Genomic DNA, 15949 nt, shown 5'->3' with positions numbered 1-15949 from the left:
CAAGGGCACACTCTTTGTATCCAAAGCTATGTAAGAAATAGGGTCAGAGCTCCATCGTCTTCTATTTTTCTAGGAGATCTCCCCTGTCTCCTATTATATATCCTGCATCTCCTATTTTTCATTGTAAAACGTCTTGATTTCTAAGTGGATGATTGATTTAAAGCAAACACCAGGAAAGCCACGGGAAATATGCTTGTGGCCTGGACCTGCCTTATAGGCTACACGTTTTCAAATACAACTTCAACCATGAAGGGAAAGTGGTGGTCATCTCTAGCATAGAATTTCTCCACTTAACAGACAAGGATAGCACACCCAAAGGGCCCCAGCAAAGTTAGATAATCACACAGCCAGATTAGGTCACAGGTCCTTTAAGTGGCCAATCCAATTTTTGCCCCAAGCTGGACCATCACCATTGACTATTGTTCCCTAAGGTGTATGTGGGACTATGATAGGATTGAGAGTGATGTGGGGGGAAGGAGGTTGATGAAGTTTGTCTATAAATATGAGACCCACTCACTCCTCATCTCACTGCCAAACTGAACTAAGAGTGTCCCAGTTACAATAACATTAGTGCCAGAGGACCCTTGTCCACAAACTGGGATCGGGTATTCCCAAGTGACCAACTCATTCCCTAAGTCCTGAGGATAAACCAGGGTTCATTTACAGACTCAAGTCTCTCCCTAGACTCTACATCCAATTGTCAGCAGGCACTTGATGCTTGTTCTGTTCTGGCCCCACCCTAAGGATGGTATGCAGATGACAGTAGGGAATTTTTGTGGTTAATCCATGATAGAGGTTATTATATAATTTAAAGAAAAGAACTTTTTTTTCATTTGTATTAAAGTCCCTTGGGTATATCTCAAGCTCATCAAGAAACCAACCCCTCAACTCTGATATTTTTCATAAAATGTTGGAAAGCACTATCACATAGGGTTTAGATGAGGGACTTTGACACTGGATCTACTTGATTCAGGTCTAGGCTCTGCCACTTAAATCCTAGTAACCTTAAAAAATTGAATTGCCTTCTCTAAGCCTCAATTACATACAGCTGTGGATTAATGTAAATAATGCTAATAATGCTTTTCAAACATTTTAAGTGCTCATAAATAGTAGCTATATTACACTATTACTTCAACTTGATTGTTGAAGGAACAATGTTAATCAATATTTCTATGTGGTTGTAAATATCTAGACTTGCCATTTTTTTTCCCCCAAAGATGCAAAGCCTAATTAAGACACTCTTGAAGATCATGGAGTTCCCATCGTGGCTCAGTGGTTAACGAATCTGACTAGGAATCATGAGGTTGCAGGTTCGATCCCTGGCCTCACTCAGTGGGTTAAGGATCTGGTGTTGCTGTGAGCTGTGGTGTAGGTTGAAGACACAGCTCGGATCTGGCATTGCTGTGGCTGTGGCATAGGTAGGCAGCTACAGCTCCAATTGGACCCCTAGCCTGGGAACCTTCATATGCCGCAGGTGCGGACCTGGAAAAGACAAAAAGACAAAAGACAAAAAAAAAAAAAAAGATCAAAAGCATGGCTAGTTTGATATTGCTTGACTATGGTCTTAACAGAATTTCAATCTAAGTGACTTGTGCTCCAATATTATCTGAGACGTAAAAATTACAAAGAAAGGCCATGAAGTATAGAGATAAGACCTGGTTAAACAACTTAATTCTTCTTGTTACCATATAATCACAGTCTTCATCTTTATGAGATGCTTCTCTGGAAGCTGTGGGTGTCTTCCCAATCTCTAACATCCATCATGTTTAGTTTTGGTGGAGAAGTGAAATGTAATGATGAGACATCTTTATTCATGAGGGTATTCTCAAGAACTCTAGCCTTTGAATTCTTAGGAAATTCACAGCTTAGGCTCCTGTACCCCAAGCTGTGCATTCATTGAATATTTAAGAGACATTTGGAGCTGAATTGGGAAAATATGCTTCTGAATGTGTTACTGAATAGACCTGTGCCAAAAGTTTGGACAGAAATGTGGACTCACCCTGATTAGCAGTACCAGACTCTGACAAATTAAATTTCAACACTTCCAGTTCATCTTGGCAGATGCTAGTATCCTGATGTCATGGAGTCATGATGTAAGTCAGAAAGAGTGGTATTTTGCAATAGAGAGATTCTGGTAAACCTTCCCATGAATGTGGGTTGCAGGATATCAATATTTACATCACACCACAGAGTGTGTTACAGTTTGCAAGGCAGGGAAGTTAGACGGTTTACTCCCGGTCTTCCGTGGAGAAGAACTGTCCTTATGTTTGACATCAAAAGCTTAAATTGCTCACGCTTGCCCTGTTATTTCCTTAAGACTTTTTTTTTTCAGTTACATATAATGAAGGGAAATCTTGACGTCACCTTAATGGGACACTTCAAAATTAAAGGGTCAGATTTGTATTGTGCCAAGAAGCACTAAAAAGATGAACTATGTTTTAATTTCATCTACCGCAAACATTTCTAAAACATAATTATACAAAAAATAACTTGGGGAAAGACAAAAAAAATAACAAGCAGTTAAAATTCCTTTTTTGTAAATGAACTTGCTGAAGCATGACTGAAATTACCTTTGCTTCCATCTCCATCATGCTCCAAAATGCTAACTAATGAAGCACTCATGAATATTGATGACCTGATAATGTGTTCTCACGAACTGAAGGGCAGACACAGGAAGGAGACAAAATGGGAAATGAAAGAAATGAATGAACCCCTTGGCCAGTCAAAGATGCCAGAGACATGCTTTCATTTCTTTCCTAAAGGGCCCACCTTACCTAATGAGTCATCGATAGCTGAAAATGTAGTTCTGATGCAAGGGCTTCACTGGTAGGCTTTTTCCAGGGTCTTATTGCATAGAGGAAAAAACAGAAAATGGAAAATTTGCAGAACATCTTACATTTATGTATTTTCCTACTTATGTCCTGCTTACACATGTAAATATTGCTATAGGAATGCCAGGGGTTCCTTTCTGCAAAATTAACTCTAGAAGTTATGGGATCACAAGATTATTTTGTATGACAGACCATAAACAGATGGCTTCTCATGAGCCACACTCTATGTATCTGTACAGTCTCCTTGGGTGGATTTTGTACTGTTAATGCATATGCTTCCACAGGTGAAAAAAATTGGAATCTTTATCGTTCTCTTTGCTCTGGTTTACTTTTTGGTTTGGCCTTATGGGAAATGTCATTCTCTGCCTGATGTTGTTTCATTTCAATTTTATTGTGTTTACATTGAAAAAAAATATATATATATACATATATATATTTTGTCTTTTCTAGGGCCGCACCTGCAGCATATGGATGTTCCCAGGCTAGGGGTCCAACTGGAGCTGTAGCCTCCGGCCTACACCACAACCACAGCGACATGGGATCCGAGCCACATCTGCAATCTACACCAGAGCTCACGGAAACACCAGATCCTTAACCCACTGAGCGAGGCCAGGGATCGAACTCGCAACCTCATAGTTCCTAGTCAGATTCATTAACTGGGTCACGATGTGAACTCCCCTGAAGAAGTATTTATAGACAGTAAATTTTTCTAACTTTTTAGGTTAGCACCTCTCCAGATTCCAGACTTACTTCCTCTTTCCTTTCATCAGGGGGCAGTCCTTGATGAAGATTTATTGTTTCTTCCCCGGACTCTCCCCAACATTTTTAACACCTTTTTGAAAAGCTCAGGAAAAGCCCAGCTTTCTAGGCGTGGTCTGGGAGTCACTGGGAGGATCCTCCGTGTCCCCACTCCTTGGTATGATGTAACCTCTGCATACTCTGTGAGATCACACAGAAAGTGCTGACCTGCGATTCACCGGCATAAAATTGCTCCCTAAGGAAAAACAAGCAAGTGAAATGCCTACTCCTCAAAGGAAAGCAGAACAGGAACACAAAGCCTTGATGAGAAGTGAATGAAAAGTCACAACTTGATATAAGAGAAAGGCTTGTTCCTAGGCTTCCCTTGTCAACTAGTCACATTTGATTCTCTTTTAACCCATCTCATGATCAAGATTATTTTGTTTATCTATACCACAATAGAAAAAACAAGTCCATTGTTTTAGATTGACTCTAAAAATAAAAGAAAAGGCTAGAGCTTATTATGCTTTAATTTCATGTTTTACTTCTTTTAAAAACAAAGTCTTAAATTATGGTTTTACAAGCCAAACACTAAAATATACACCTAAGACAATAGCCAGTGGTATGTTTTGGGGTTAGAGGTGAGGTCAGGGACAGAGATGAGATTGAGAATAGTTCCACTTGCAACACAGATATGGAAGATTTTCTCTTTTCTCTCACTGTCAGATTGAGAGCTAGACAGACTTTGTGGAAAATGAGATCAAAGCCAAAAGAAATTAAGGGACCTGCACAAGACTCTTTAGGTGGAAGAAATATGATTAAAGAGGAAGGCTCTTAACTCTCAAATCATTATTTCTACCAATTTCTACCAATGCTCCATTTTCTATCAGGTATTCAGAAATGGTAATCAGCTTTTGGCTGATGAACAATTCCTATGTCATATTCTTCAGTTTCTATTTCAGAGCCAAGTGCAGAATTTTATTTATTGGTAGAATTTTAGAATTTCAGTCCAAAGAGATAGTCCTTAACAATAGGAGAAAGTGATGGACATAAGCATTCTGGGGCCAGTGAGTCTAACACAAAGTTTTATAATCCATGCAGAAACAAAGATGTTCTGCCTCTGTAGGGCTCAATATCCAGAGAGCTTTCAGTCATCAGAAACTCTTTAGCTTATTCCACATTTCACAGTGTTGTCACGAGCTAGGTATGCTTTATATTTGCCTTGGACACTCCACTTTCTTTTCTCTAGCTTAGAAAGAAGAACATGTTTGGTTCACTGGAGGTGCCATAACACTGAAATCTTCCAAATAGTTGCCATCACATTCTTTGAGACACCATGAAAGCAGCATGTGTGGGATTCGGTCCATAGAGCGTTGATCCAAAATACTGGCAGCAAGCGAAATGAAGACCTCAAGACTGACATGACTTTGGTTGGCTGCAGGTGGATCACTGTTCCCCTGAAAGTTGACATCTGACATAGTCAGAAACATTTATGTTTTATCTGAGTTTTAACTCAGTCTCTCTGCAGCGAGAACAATAACCATACAACAGCAACAAACCCAAAGAAGGACTATGAACTTGACTTCTGTCACTGTAGCTTGTCCTCTGGGCTCCCATGTCACTCTAACAGTGGCAAAGTCTAAGGATCCGTGTTGAAACTTATTTTCTCGTTTCATCACGAGCCCATCTTCTTTTATTTTCAAGTCTTGTTAGCTTGGGAAGTTTTGTTGTTTCACTTGAAGATTTCCATTTGGGGCCCAGGGATTTTTACAAGGGCCTCATGAAAACTTCTTTCAATGGCCTCACAGTGGTCTTCCTCCAGAACAGATGTTGTAAGGTGATTTCAGGTTTAAACACCTAAAACAGAGCATTAGTTGCCATGTGAATTTGACAGCTATTGTGTAGCTTATTGGAGATTATATACAGGTTGGTTTTGGTTCCCCACCCATTTCCCCTTTTACCCACTGGGAGACCCAGCCCCCAGCAGCTGTGGGTGGCAGTAGATCCACAGCACTATCCTTCTCGAGAAGATTGTCCTTGGCCAACTGAGGACTTGGCCTGAATATTCCTGGGCGATTCTAAGCCCCTTGCCCTTACCCCACTGGGAGCATCCTGATACCCATGCCAGATGACGCTGGGGACTAAAACCAAGATCCCTCAACTTTCTGGGATGAATCTTCAATGCTATTCATGTTCTAGGTCTCCCTGTGGAATCAGGCTGAGGGTAGACTTCATCTGAAGTTATATCTTTGCTTACCTTCTTCCTCTGCTCTAGCTTTCCTACTTCATTATAGGTCACCTAAGAACTCACACAAGAATCTCTCTCTCTCTTTTTTTTTTTTTTTTGTTTTAAGGGTCATATGGAGGTTCCCAGGCTAGGGGCCGAATTGGAGCTACAGCTGCTGGCCTACATCACAGCCACAGCAATGTGGGATCCGAGCCTCATCTGTGACTACACCACAGCTCACAGTGATGCCAGATCCTTAACCCCACTGAGCAAGTCCAGGGATTGAATCTGCGTCCTTATGGATACTTGTCAGATTCATTTCCACTGAGCCACGACTGGAGCTCCCTCATAGAAGAATTTCTATCTTAGGTTCAGTTTCTAGGGAACCTGACCTTCAGCTGTCTTGTTAATATTAAAAGGTCTTATTCCTTTTTCTTTTCTTTCTTGATCTCTTAGGCAACTGATACAACAGATTTTATTCTCTCTAAGATGTAATTATTAAGCAAATAATTGTTTTTCTTTTGTACAGTCATTTTTGGTCATTTTAAAAATGACAACTTAGTTAAGAAAGTACAGCATGGGAAATGCATTTATACCTTTTTCGTTACTGTATCTCACATTATTTCCTGACTTTTCCTTATACATGGATTTAAGGAAAGCTTATCAGCATGGAAAAGCCAGAAATAATAATTAATAATTAATACATGAGTGATTCATACTTACTGGATCAAACTTATCTCTTAAGCTTTTAGCAGTAGACGGTATCTCCTGAATACTCCTTGAGGTCTGGGAGGAAAATGGCCCAAAATTGTCACACATTTGGATTCACTTAATGCTCTTTTGTTTTTTTTTTGGCTTTTTAGGGCCGCACCTGCAGCATATGGAGGTTCCCAGGCTAGTGGTCAAATCGGAGCTCCAGCTGCTGGCCCACACCACTGCTCACAGCAACACCGGATCCTTTAACCCACTGAGCAAGGCCAGGGATTGAACCCACATCCTCATGGATCCTAGTCGGGTTCATTACTCCTGAGCCACGATGGGAACTCCAATACTCATTTTTGGACTTGTTCATTCAACAAACATTTACTGTGTCTATTGTGTGCCAGACATGGTATTTGGCTCTGAATATAATTGTGCACAAGACACATTTAATCTTTACCCTTGTGGGCTGACTGTCCTCCTCATATATTACTTTGAAGCATGTAGATAGAGACGAGGATGAAGGGAAATTATCGATCAGAGCTATCCTATTCAAATTGCAGGTACATTATTACCTCTTATCTGGTTTATGGGAAAAGGCATCAAAACAAATAGACAGGCACTTGCCAGATTTACAGCCATATTTTTTACCAAAAAAATTATATATGTCCATGCCTGGTACTTTGCAGGGGCTCAATAAATATTTTTCAAATGAAGGAGGGTCCAGTGACATAATTTTTTCATACCTCTTTCTTATGTAGCAGTAAAAAATAAGAAGAAAACCGCTTAATAATAATCCAACTCCAATCCCAATTGCAATGTACTTTTCATAAGAATCTACAGCATATGAAGTTAAGGTCAGGTGCTCACACCTTTCTCCAGTATAACCAGTAAAACACCTTTAAAAAAAAGAGAAGAATATATCATTTTAAACCTCATTATGATAGAAACACAAATGACTGATATTAAAGAATGAAAAAAATTCAACAAAAAGTAAGCAATTTTAATTAAAGAGGCAAATACCAAACGAGAGTCAACCTATTAAAAGTATTGAAGAAACTGTGTATTTTATGATAATCATTTGATTACAACCCCATATTAATGCAGCTTTCCTCACTGGTAAAAGGGAAAGGTAGTACCCCTGCCTGCGTTTATCTAGAAAATTGTTAACTTACTCTTTCATGGGAGGATGCTGAGCAAATCAGTGGTCATAAAATAAATAGCGTCTCCATTGATCCAGAGTTTTATGTTCCTGAAGTGTTTTGGTCATAGTCTGTTTCATTTCATTCTATGATCAGCCCATAACAACTCAGAATCATTTTTGCATGTTCTTAAAGTATAGGCTTGAATTCAGTCATTTTGAGGTACAGGGCAAGCTTCTGCTTTTTTTTTTTTTTTTTTTTTTTTTTAAGAGCCAAACCTGTGGCACATGGAAGTTTCCAGGCTAGGGGTTGAATTGGAGCTGCAGCTGTCAGCTTATGCCATGGGCCACCAATGTGGGATCTGAGCCACATCTGTGACCTACACCACAGCTCATGGCCATGCTGGATCCTCGACCCACTAAGTGAAGCCAGGGATTGAACCCTCATCCTCATGGATACTAGTCAGATTCGTTTCCACTCTGCCACAATGGGAACTCCAAGCTTCTGCATTTCTAAGAAGCTCCCAGGTTACACAGGTGCTGCTAATCCAGGAACCATATTTTTTGAGTAAAGAAGATTAGGTAGATTAGAAAAAGAGTCCTTAGATATTCAAATACAAAGAGAATTGGTGAATTTTGTTCAGATCATGTACCCTTTTACTAGATAAGAGGGAGGCATGTGGAAACGTACCATCTGAAGCACCATGTGAGAGGAGGCATATGTTCTCCTTCTCCCGTCTCTAGGACCTGGAAGTTCTTTGCAATTACCTGCAGAGAGCTGTCTCCAGCTCGTGGTGGAATGCGCAAACACCATTGATGCAGTAACTGTGGTGGTCTTCCAGGCAAGGATGTGGGAACTTCAAGGCGATGGATCCTTCTGTGTAGTCAGCTAGAAAAATGAGATACAATATTAACAAATGAGGTGGGGCATCACTTTTATAGCTGATTGTAACAATATGCAAAATGGCCTTGACTTTGAAGAGTATTCGTTGAGCACCCTGTCATTTGAACTATTGATTGATTCCTTTGGCAGGTTATATTTACGAAGGTTGGGTTAATATCATGTAGACGTTAATTAAGCATTCTTTAGAAACTATGTGAGGTATTGATACAAGCTTGCCAAAAGGTGGCAGCACTGAGTCGAGTGTTAGCATACTATCCCGGGCAAGCCTTGTGAAGTGTGTCTGGATGCCAATAAATATGCAAGTGTTTATACAATTTTTTCATCCTTCCTTCTACACCTGAGAAGTCAGCACTTAGGAAAATTTGGATTTATGTTTGTGAAATAATGAACCTGACTTCTCTTTCCTCCCCAGAGAAGAGTGAGATGAGAATCCCCCCTTCCTCTTCTTTTATTCATTCATTTATTTATTTAGGGCCACACCTGCAGCATATGGAAGTTCCCAGGCTAGGAGTCGAATCAGAGCTGCAGCTGCCAGCCTACACCACAGCCACAGTGACACCAGACAAGAGCTTCATCTGTGATCTAAACCACAGCTCATGGCAACGTCAGATCCTTAACCCACTGAGCAAGGCTAGGGATTGAACCCACACCCTCATGGATACCAGTCAGATTCTTAACCCGCTGAGCCACAATGGGAACTCCCCACCCCTTCCTCTTCTTATGTGGACTACCTTAAGTGGCTAGTGAAAAGGAGCATTTTTCCAAACTGATTTCAGAAGAGGTATTATTATGACCTATACATAAAGCCAGAAACAACTTATGGCTCAGGCTTAACACAGCTAAGACAATACCTTCGAATGTTAATTAGAATATTTACTCATTTAAGAGGCATTATGAGATTGCGAGGAAAGCCATGGAGTTTTGATTTCTAGCTCAAACACTATGCAAGGGACCACACATGGCAAAACTTTTATGGTCAACAGTCCAGAAGCTTCTTTATGGGAAATGTCCTTTTGGGAAGCTGTACTGTGGCAAAATATATGTATTTCGGGATGCTTACTCCCCGATATACTACAGACATATATTTATACTATCCTTGAGGTTTATGCAATGGGAAGGACAGTTGGGGAAAACTGCATAACTTAGTGTTTTTGGTATGCTTTCATTACTGATTCTTAAATTCTCTCAAGCAGAATTAATGGCATTTTATTTTGTCATTTTTATAAATAAATATATCTTCTCATCCCTCGTTATAATGTTATACCGTATTTGCCTAAGTAGATTAAGAGAATCATCTTTGTTTGTTTTTAGGAAAAAATAGATCTAAAAAGGCATGTGTTTTATATTGAAAATACTAACTCTTTAGATACCAAGGCACCAACAAGATACTGTGTGGTATTACTTGATTTTGGTTGAGAACACACATCACTTTAAAATTCACATTTGTTTTGTTGAATGTGGTATAGTAAATATAATTTCTCATTTTAGTAATTAATTCCAAAGCAGTGAGAATGGCCCATTATAAACCATTTAATCTTCCCATTTCAAGATTAAATAAGTTCAGTTAACCAAGCCTGCACTAAGACTTGCTAGAAAATGTGAGCATTGAAAGAAGACATCTCCAAAGAGACTAGAGATTCATCTTTCCACTAAGGAGAAGAATATTAGTGATAACTTCATGAAAATTTTCCTAAGATGCCAGATTCAGATTGTTTAAGTTAAATAAAAAGCAGGAAAAAAACTAAAGTTCTTCCAATCAAAAAAGCAAAGGGAAAACCACTGAGGTGATATATTCAATCCCTTTCTTCCATTATTATTACCTGTAAATTGGACACTTTGACTTGCAGTTCACTATTAGGGAAGAAAAATGAGGGGAAACTGTACTTCTTTAATTTTCTACAGTGTTATCTTCCAATGAAGATGTTTGCTCTTGGTTCAAAGGCTCAAAAAACATGAAGAATTTGGATAAAATTTATTCTAAAACCCACACTAATTTGTTTTGCAAATTGATGGAGATTAAAAACTCAAAAGGGAAAAATGTCTTAAGTGATTTTTTAATTTAAAAATTTTGGTGAAATGAAAATCACTTAAATATTACTGTCATTCATACTCAGAAACAAAGTACTTGACTTTTTTTTTTTTTTTAATTTGCCTCGCTCTGAGAAGCTTCCCAAGTTCACCTCTAAGTGGGCAAACAGTTTGGGAAAAGGGTGATGCTCCCTGGTGACCAGAAACTATTTTAGTAATAATAATATTAAAATAGGAAAGAAAATATATCACCACCATCAACAACAAAAATTAGGACTTATAACGTATACCAAAGCAACAATAACCCCCCTGCTTCCCTGCCAAAGCAAACAAGAAAAAAGATCTTCCCAAAGATGAGGGAAAGTAAATTAAGGCTTCATCTGGTAGCCATAACTTCTTTGGCTGCAAAACTCATAATCACAGGTTAAAATATAGCCTTTCATCAAGATGCCAAAATGGGGACAAACTGCCTCCGGGTTGCTAGGAACCCAGCAGGAATCCGGCAGGAAGAGTGGTCTGTTTCAGCTTCAGGACAGTAAGTAAAGCCAACTTGCTCTCATTTTGCCTCACTTCCTCCTTTTAAAAAGACAATTCTTTGCTGACACATTTACCTGTCACTTCCATTTAATGGCGTCCTGATAAAAGATGGTCTAATAATAAATGCATATGTTTTTAATTTCCAAAGTTGCTTTATCACCATCCAAATTTCTCTCAAACGTTAAAAGCAGAAAGTCACTTGAAATACAAAAAGGTGCAGAGAAAATACCTTCTGTTTTGTTAACTGTCCAGTTACTTTGCTGGGTTGTGGTTGGGGGTGTTAGCGTCCTGGCTACCTCTTCAGTTAATGCCGTCATTGCTGTATGAAGGAGGGGGAAAGGCATTTAGCAGGTGAGCCTCCTTCTATGTACAAGCAACAGATCCAAAGTCAGGCTAGTTTTCCCTACATCTATTCTATTTTTAACTCATTTACATCTGAAGCCCACTACCTGACAAGGGCAATTTCCTTACAGTTTCTCATCCATATCAATTCCACTGACTCCATTATAGTTATAGAAAAGAGAAAATTAATTGTTAAGAGAAAGTAAATACATTTACAAACTCATTCAGTCACAAGGATGCTATCATATCATAGTTAAAATGGATTAACTCCTCTTCGGTGGTATAGAACAAACATTTTCAAGGTCTCAGAAAAGAGAGGTGTTCAAATGTATCAGAAACTACATAAGAAACTAAATCCATTCACAGAATCCTTGCTTGGATCTTCCTGATGAAGAACAAGTGTTAAAAGCCAACTTCTCTCTAATACGGAAGAAACAAATCCTGCTCACCTTTCAGCCTGACACAAAAGGAACAAAACAAAAAGAAATGACCTACCATTGAATAAGAGATAGACTGAGACTGGAACTCTGAAAGCCATCTCCAGCACTCGTTAACAGTATCTTGCTCTTATCCTCCTAGACCGACGGGTGGAAGGTTTTTATTGAGCTGTCGGAGGCTTTGTTGCATTTATATTTCATGAGGCATCATCTGGCAGGTTCTTACCAATCAAAAAAATATGTACTTCTGGCAGCAGCACGGAGCCTTGAGGCGCTCATGCAGTTGTTTAGAATACCTGGGTTATCTAGCAATGTGATCAAGTTTTCCTTTGAAACACTGGTTTCCTGTTACCTGTGGGCATAATCATGTATGTAAAAGTACTTAAAACCATAGAAAAGGCATCTGAATTCAGGGAAGGCCCCCATGGTGTGAACAGAATTAGATCAGCTCTAAAGTGGCTAGTGACCTATATAGGATTTCAGCAAAAGGGAGTTGTGATGTTTCCAATCTAGGAAACAGCTTAACCTGTTAACAAAAGAAATGCTCCTAAAACGGCCGTCAGTTGCACTTCTCAGTACAGAAGGGGTTCCACTGCCAATCAAGATATTTTGTAATTCAGTGACGGGGCAAAACAAATGTGTGTAAAAATAGAGGTTTAGTATTCCATTTTAATTTTTGGTACTTAGTTTTACTATTTTAATTCCGTAAGAATAATTATTTTTTGAGTATAACATTTACCTTTATGTCATTCTGCCATTTAATATTTTTCTGAGTAAATGGACTGAGCTACCACGTTGTGGCAACTACAATACTTTTTTTTATTTTTGGCCCCACCTGGGGCTTGGCCAGGGACTAAATCCTAGCCTCGGCTGTGACCTATACCACAGCTGTGGCAACACTGGATCCTTAACCCACTGTGCCAGGCCAGGGATCAAACCTGAACTTGTGGACTTCCCATCGTGTTTCAGTGGTAACCAACCTGACTAGTATCCATGAGGACGTGGGTTTGATCCCTAGCCTCACTCGGTGGGTTAAGGAGCCAGCATTGCTGTGAGCTGTGGTGTAGATCTCAGATGCTATTTGGATCCTGCACTACAGTGGCTGTGGTGTAGGCTGGTAGCACCCACAGCTGTGATTCAACCCCCAGCCTGAGAACTTCCATATGCTGCAGGTGCACCTCTTAAAAAGCAAACAAACAAACAAACAAAACCCTGAACTTCTGCAGCCACCTGAGCTGCTGCAGTCAGCTCCTTAACCCAGTGCACCACAACGGGAACTCCTACAACTTTTAAATATGTGCCCCGGTGATTAGCTAAAGAGAACCAGTGAAGTACCAAAATAATACTAATACTATTTCCATTAAGATGAAATTATTTAAAATATTTATGTTTGGCACATCTAATGAATAGAAAGTTTTAAGTTTAATACAACGTTCAGATTTTTCTTACTGTTAACCTACTAGATTATCAAAGTGTCAATTTTAAGGCCAAATCATGTAATTACTGCTGTTACCTTTTGTGACTATAGGAACATCTATAAATTTTCATTTGCCCCAAATTATTATAAATAATTTCTAGATATGATTTGCTGAGTATTGCATCTTTCTACCAGGTATGCCGATTGCTCATATTTTCTGTACCTTGAAAACCTGTTTAAGTCCAGATATGTTGTCATTTGCATCATGTCCACCCAGCAAATTCAACTTGCCGGAAAAGATCCCTTTCACTCTTCAAATATGAATTTGGCTTTAGCAATCACACAAGAATGAGTTTGTTGAACTCATTATAACTTGGGCAATCACTTGCCACAGGAGTCATCCTTTTAAAGTTAAAAGAACTTGGCTCCCTTTAAATGTTCTTATATTTCATATTTCTACCTTTGTGGGTTTTTTAAATTATTTATTATTAAGTCAATTCCTGGATACTGTTTTTCCCAGGCAAATATTATTTGAATTCTATATCAGATAATCATCTTCTGTTCCATTGGTGAGAATTTAAGAAGAAATCCTTTACGAAGGATTAAATAAGCCTCAGCCAATTGCCATTTCAGGAGAAAGATGATAGAACTAATGTGTGACTTGCCAAAGAACATGCCTTAGAGTCAGGACTTGAGTCCATGTCAGGATCCAGATCATAAGTCCAAGTCCTTTCCATTTTCCCAGCTGTATCCTCTGCTAGGAGTCAGTATACTGACCTCAGAGGAATTCAAATTATCTCCAAAAATCATGCTTTAAGTAAATTACCTTTTTCATAAGAGTCTAAATATTAAATGAACTGTGGCTTTTCCCTGTCTCCCTAGATGTTTCTTCACTCTGATGAATTGGGCCACATAATACAGAAATTCATCTGCCACTTGCTTTATACCAGAACATGGCTCTAAGTCATTCCATGTGCTTCTTTTCCTCTGGGACTTGTCCTGATGGATCCACTTATGCTCTGGAGGACAGGCTCCTCCCTTCCCATCTTCAGTCCCTTTCATCAGGGAGTCCTTCCCCAGTCCTGGAGAGTCAGGGAGGTGGTACTGCAGCACGGCCCCCCAGTACTGTGTTCATTCTTGATACATGTTAGAGTGAGAGCTGTGGCTCCATGGTGTAATTTTTCCATTTTTTTCCCCTGTCCTTTCAATTTATTTATCTTTCTCTAGTTCTATGCATCTCTGGAAATGTCTTCTCTTTTCTTCCCTCACCCTTAAATTTATTTTTTTCCTTTCCCTCTCTTTCCTCTCCTTTTTCTTTCTTTTCTTTTCTTTTTCAGTCTTCATCTCTCCTTTCCTTTTTTTTTTCCTTCTCTCTTGTTCTTTCACTAATAGCCAAAATGTGTTGCTGGATGTTAGCAGGAAATGGTCATCAGCCCATTGCTTATCTCTCTTTAAACTTATTCTGTAATTCTCATGGATTCTATTGCCATTCATACATTCATTCATTCATAAAATGTTGAATGTCAAAAAAAAAAAGGGGGGGGGGGAGTTCCTGTTGTGGCGCAGCAGAAACAAATCTGGCTAGGAACCATGAGTTTGCAGGTTTGATCCCTGGCCTCGCTCAGTGGGTTAAGGATCCGGCGTTGCTGTGAGCTGTGGTGTAGCATTGCAGTCTTGGCTCGGATCTGGCATTGCTGTGGCTGTGGCATAGGCCTGCGGCTACAGCTCCAATTAGACCCCTAGCCTGGGAACCTCTATATACCACGGGTACAGCCCTAAAAGGACAAAAAGACAAAAAATAAATAAATGAATAAATAAATAAATCAAATGAATGTCTATAGAGTCCATGGGTGTCATGTTTGTAAGACAAATGGACAAGTCATGCATGGACTCTGAACTCAAGGAACTACAGGGAGCTAAGGAAAGTATGAACATAACTCCAGTGCTGGGTGGAGACAGATGGCTACCATGAATGTGTACATAAATGGCTGTGAGGGTCGGGGGCAGGAGGGGACTTAGTCAAAGTCTCACAACATTTTTCATAAATGAGCTTCACTTGAAGTAAATCAGAAATAGCAAGTAGCATTTAGATATAGAGGGATGAGAAAAAGATTCTAGGTAGCAAGGGAGGTGGGCACTGAGGACAGGTAGACGATAGAGCGAAAAGAGTGAGTTCTGGCTCATGTCATCCCCACAGACCTTTCTTTGAATTCGATTTCTACCTTTGCTGTCTGTTTCGCCTTGGCTGAGACTTTGTAATAACCCCAAGGGTCAATTACCTCAGATATCAATGGGGATTGTCAGTAACCTCCACCACAACAAAAGTAAAGCATTTAGCACATACTATGTGCTCAATTAAAGATAAGCATTACCATGGGACAAGTATAGAAAGATGCAGGCTGTGTATAATGGTCAACAAGTTCAGGAAGTTAGTGGTTAACGAGTCAAATTTTTATTGAGCCATGAATTCTTATTCTCATCCCAAACATATCACATCAGGACTTTTATTTATGTATTATGCTGTCACCTCAAATTCAGTGTGTCTTAAACTGAACATATTATCTCTTCGCCAAAATCAGCTCTTCTTTATAACTTCCTCGTGTTGGTCAGTGATAACAACCTTCAGGCTTTAGCTACAACTCTCATCA

At 39.4% G+C, this 15949-nt stretch overlaps 2 protein-coding genes across 3 annotated transcripts in view; both read right to left on the bottom strand.

Moving 5' to 3' along the window:
- Positions 1–4090: 4090 nt before the first annotated feature.
- Positions 4091–12061, bottom strand: EPGN (epithelial mitogen). 2 transcript variants are annotated; one of them, XM_047798254.1, is made up of 6 exons: positions 11943–12061; positions 11335–11424; positions 8405–8525; positions 7242–7394; positions 6520–6582; positions 5365–5426 (listed from the first exon to the last, which is right to left on the bottom strand). In XM_047798254.1, the coding sequence occupies exons 1-5, from the start codon at positions 11983–11985 to the stop codon at positions 6537–6539; spliced, it is 453 nt and encodes a 150-aa protein (XP_047654210.1). In that variant the 5' UTR covers positions 11986–12061; the 3' UTR covers positions 5365–5426; positions 6520–6536. The 2 variants fall into 2 exon arrangements, with proteins under 2 accessions (XP_047654209.1, XP_047654210.1); XM_047798253.1 differs by lacking the exon at positions 6520–6582 and having other exon boundaries at positions 4091–5426.
- A 77-nt stretch (positions 12062–12138) lies between these two features.
- The window catches only part of MTHFD2L (methylenetetrahydrofolate dehydrogenase (NADP+ dependent) 2 like), a 118427-nt gene continuing 114616 nt past the window's right edge, over positions 12139–15949 (bottom strand). The window contains exon 9 of the mRNA XM_047798243.1: positions 12139–12236. Coding sequence (XP_047654199.1) covers positions 12202–12236 — 35 coding nt within the window. The 3' untranslated portion in view covers positions 12139–12201. The remainder of the gene's footprint in view (positions 12237–15949) is intronic.

This window comes from Phacochoerus africanus, chromosome 10 (assembly GCF_016906955.1).
Source record: "Phacochoerus africanus isolate WHEZ1 chromosome 10, ROS_Pafr_v1, whole genome shotgun sequence".
Lineage (NCBI taxonomy): Eukaryota > Metazoa > Chordata > Mammalia > Artiodactyla > Suidae > Phacochoerus > Phacochoerus africanus.
Note: the sequence above shows the minus strand (reverse complement) of the source record. Positions and strands in the feature narration are given on the sequence as shown.

What these genes read in the sequence shown, in the direction of transcription:
- EPGN (XM_047798253.1), bottom strand. Translation starts at nt 11,985, where the DNA reads ATGGCTTTCAGAGTTCCAGTCTCAGTCTATCTCTTATTCAATG. An exon ending in CTGGAGACAGCTCTCTGCAG is followed by an intron (nt 7,395 to 8,404) that starts GTAATTGCAAAG and finishes TTTTTTTTAAAG; the next exon opens with GTGTTTTACTGGTTATACTG. An exon ending in TACTGCTACATAAGAAAGAG is followed by an intron (nt 5,427 to 7,241) that starts GTATGAAAAAAT and finishes GCTCTGTTTTAG; the next exon opens with GTGTTTAAACCTGAAATCAC.